At 36.4% G+C, this 2,507-nt stretch overlaps 1 protein-coding gene across 13 annotated transcripts in view; it reads left to right on the forward strand.

Annotated features, from left to right (window-relative positions):
• Positions 1-2,507, forward strand: part of MGA (MAX dimerization protein MGA) — a 168,554-nt gene that overhangs the window by 159,843 nt on the left and 6,204 nt on the right. For all 13 annotated transcript variants that reach the window (XM_037739445.1, XM_037739454.1, XM_037739447.1 and 10 more), the window contains 2 exons: positions 888-1,094; positions 1,958-2,069. In XM_037739445.1, coding sequence (XP_037595373.1) covers positions 888-1,094; positions 1,958-2,069 — 319 coding nt within the window. The remainder of the gene's footprint in view (positions 1-887; positions 1,095-1,957; positions 2,070-2,507) is intronic.

Here is a 2,507-nt window from a genome sequence, read left to right on the forward strand (position 1 = left end):
TTCTGAGGATCCAGGTACAAGTGCAGGGCATAGTTGCTTTTCATTATAAGCCTCTTAATACGTGTGTGTGTGTGTGTGTGTGTGTGTGTGTGTGTGTGTGTGTGTTTTGAAAGAAGTCTTACTGTGTTGCCCCTGTTAGTCTCAAACTCCTGGTGTCAAGTGATCCCCTACTGTGGCCTCCAAAAATGCTGAAATTACAGGTGTGAGCTACTGTGCCTGGCCAGCCTCTTCGTAATATTTTAAATCCTAGATGCAAAAATTGAAATAGAACTGAAAAAGTACAGAGTTTGAGTTTTAAGTGTTAAGTTTTAAAGGTTGTGGAGGTTTAGGTAAGAGGAGGAATAAGTAATCTAGGGTACAGGTAAAAAGCCTGTATAATGTCAGGGAGGTGTAGGATTGTATAGTATGTTTTGGGACTTTCTAGCAGATAGGAATGGTTGGAGAGAAAGGTGATTTAGAAGAATGGCAGTTGATTCTTTACCAGATTGAGGAGGATCTTACAGTATTTTTTTTTTTTTTTTTTTGAAAAAGTTAATGTAATTTGTGTCATGAAAACAAGTTTTAGTAATATAAATTATATAAATAAGCTCTTTCAGATTTCCTACACCTATAACATATACAATTTCTTCCTCATTTGAAAATCACTGAAATTTGAACTGAGAGCTGGTAAGATCACTTTAGCATGTATTAGAAATTACACTGTTGGCATTGTAAGAGTTAGATTTGAAGGAAAGATAGACTGATAGTAAGACCACCAATTGAGAAACTGTTATAAAAGTCCAGACCAAAGGTAATGGGTGCCTGAAGTAGAGCAATGTCATTTGGAACAGAGTAAGAGGGCCAGGTACATGTTTCAACATGTTTAGGAGGCATTCTTGTTTGGACAGGCTCCACCAATTCCTTTAAAACTGAAGCCTGATTACTGGAGTGACAAACTACAGAAAGAAGCAGAAGCGTTTGCTTATTATCGCCGGACACACACTGCCAATGAGCGGCGGCGGCGTGGTGAAATGAGGGATCTCTTTGAGAAATTAAAGATCACATTGGGATTACTTCATTCTTCCAAGGTTTCCAAAAGTCACATTCTTACTCGAGTAAGTGTTCTGTGTAAAGTACAATAACAGCTTGACTAAGAGATTGTTACAGATGATATGAGAAAGGGAATCCATTGACATATAAGGGAGATTGAAATAGAGCTACTTAAAACTAACAGTTGAATATGAACTAAATGAATGTCCAGTAAATCCCTTGGGGGAATATCATTATGCGAAATCACAGTAGCTTGTCACTGAAAGTCAGGTTCTTATTTGGCACAGCTATCCTTTCTTCAGATGGAGTCAGAAACTCTGGTTAGCCACATTGACCACATTCTCTTTACATTGGTGTTCTTGATAGCACTTAGTACAGGTTATCAGAGTGTAAAGCACAGCATGAGTGATATTTTAATACACTTAACAGTTGACAGTCATTTTAGAAGAAAATCTGAAATATTCAAGGGAGTAGAAGTTTTAACTTTGCATGTGGAATATCTAAAGTAATTTCATTTAAATTGTTTTTAAGTAGAAGTTGGAGGAATACTGGATAAGCATTCATATCCCTCTAGAGGAAAGTTATTTCGACCAGATTTTGATTAGACTAGGAGATGATCTTAAGGTTGATTATTAAAATCTAAGCAAAGCACAAGTGTTTTGTATCTCCTCACAGTAGTGGAATGCCTACTACCATTCAGTGATGCTTGTTGGAAATAATCATGGTCACATTCCTTAAAAGTGTAAGCCAGAAACCCTCTTACAGTTTAACAAAAAATAATTTCTGAAACATCAATTATTAATGGAATTTAAAAATTCTTTTAAGATACTAGATTAAGTTTTTTTTAATTAGAGAAATTGTGTAGGCCTTACCTCTGTTTAACGAAAGAGTGGATCAATTTTCAATAATATTGCTATTTCTATTTTAGGCATTCAGTGAAATTCAGGGACTAACAGATCAGGCAGACAAGTTGATAGGACAGAAAAATCTCCTGACTCGGAAACGGAATATTCTCATACGAAAAGTATCCTCTCTTTCAGGTGAGACAAGTCAATAATCTCTGGTAAAGAGCATACAGTTTTAGCAAGGAGAAGTCCTCAGTAGATCTTTCAGATACTACTAAATTGAAGTCTTGGCTCCCAGAGTTTACAGCACAGTTGTCCTTTGTCTGGGTGGGATTGTTTCTTTTGAAATGTAATCACCTTACTTTCCATAGTTTTCGGAATGTAGTTAAAGCAACTGGATTTCTGTTTCTCATTATGTGGGATAATGCAGAAAGTGATAATGTATATCTGTAATTCTCTTGTAGGTAAGACAGAAGAAGTGGTCCTGAAGAAGCTAGAGTATATTTATGCAAAACAGCAAGCACTAGAGGCACAAAAAAGAAAAAAGAAGATGGGATCAGATGAGTTCGACATGTCTCCCAGAATTAGCAAACAGCAGGAAGGATCTTCTGCATCATCTGTAGATCTTGGACA

This window comes from Cebus imitator, unplaced genomic scaffold, assembly GCF_001604975.1.
Source record: "Cebus imitator isolate Cc_AM_T3 unplaced genomic scaffold, Cebus_imitator-1.0 Scaffold70, whole genome shotgun sequence".
NCBI classification, from domain to species: Eukaryota; Metazoa; Chordata; class Mammalia; order Primates; family Cebidae; genus Cebus; species Cebus imitator.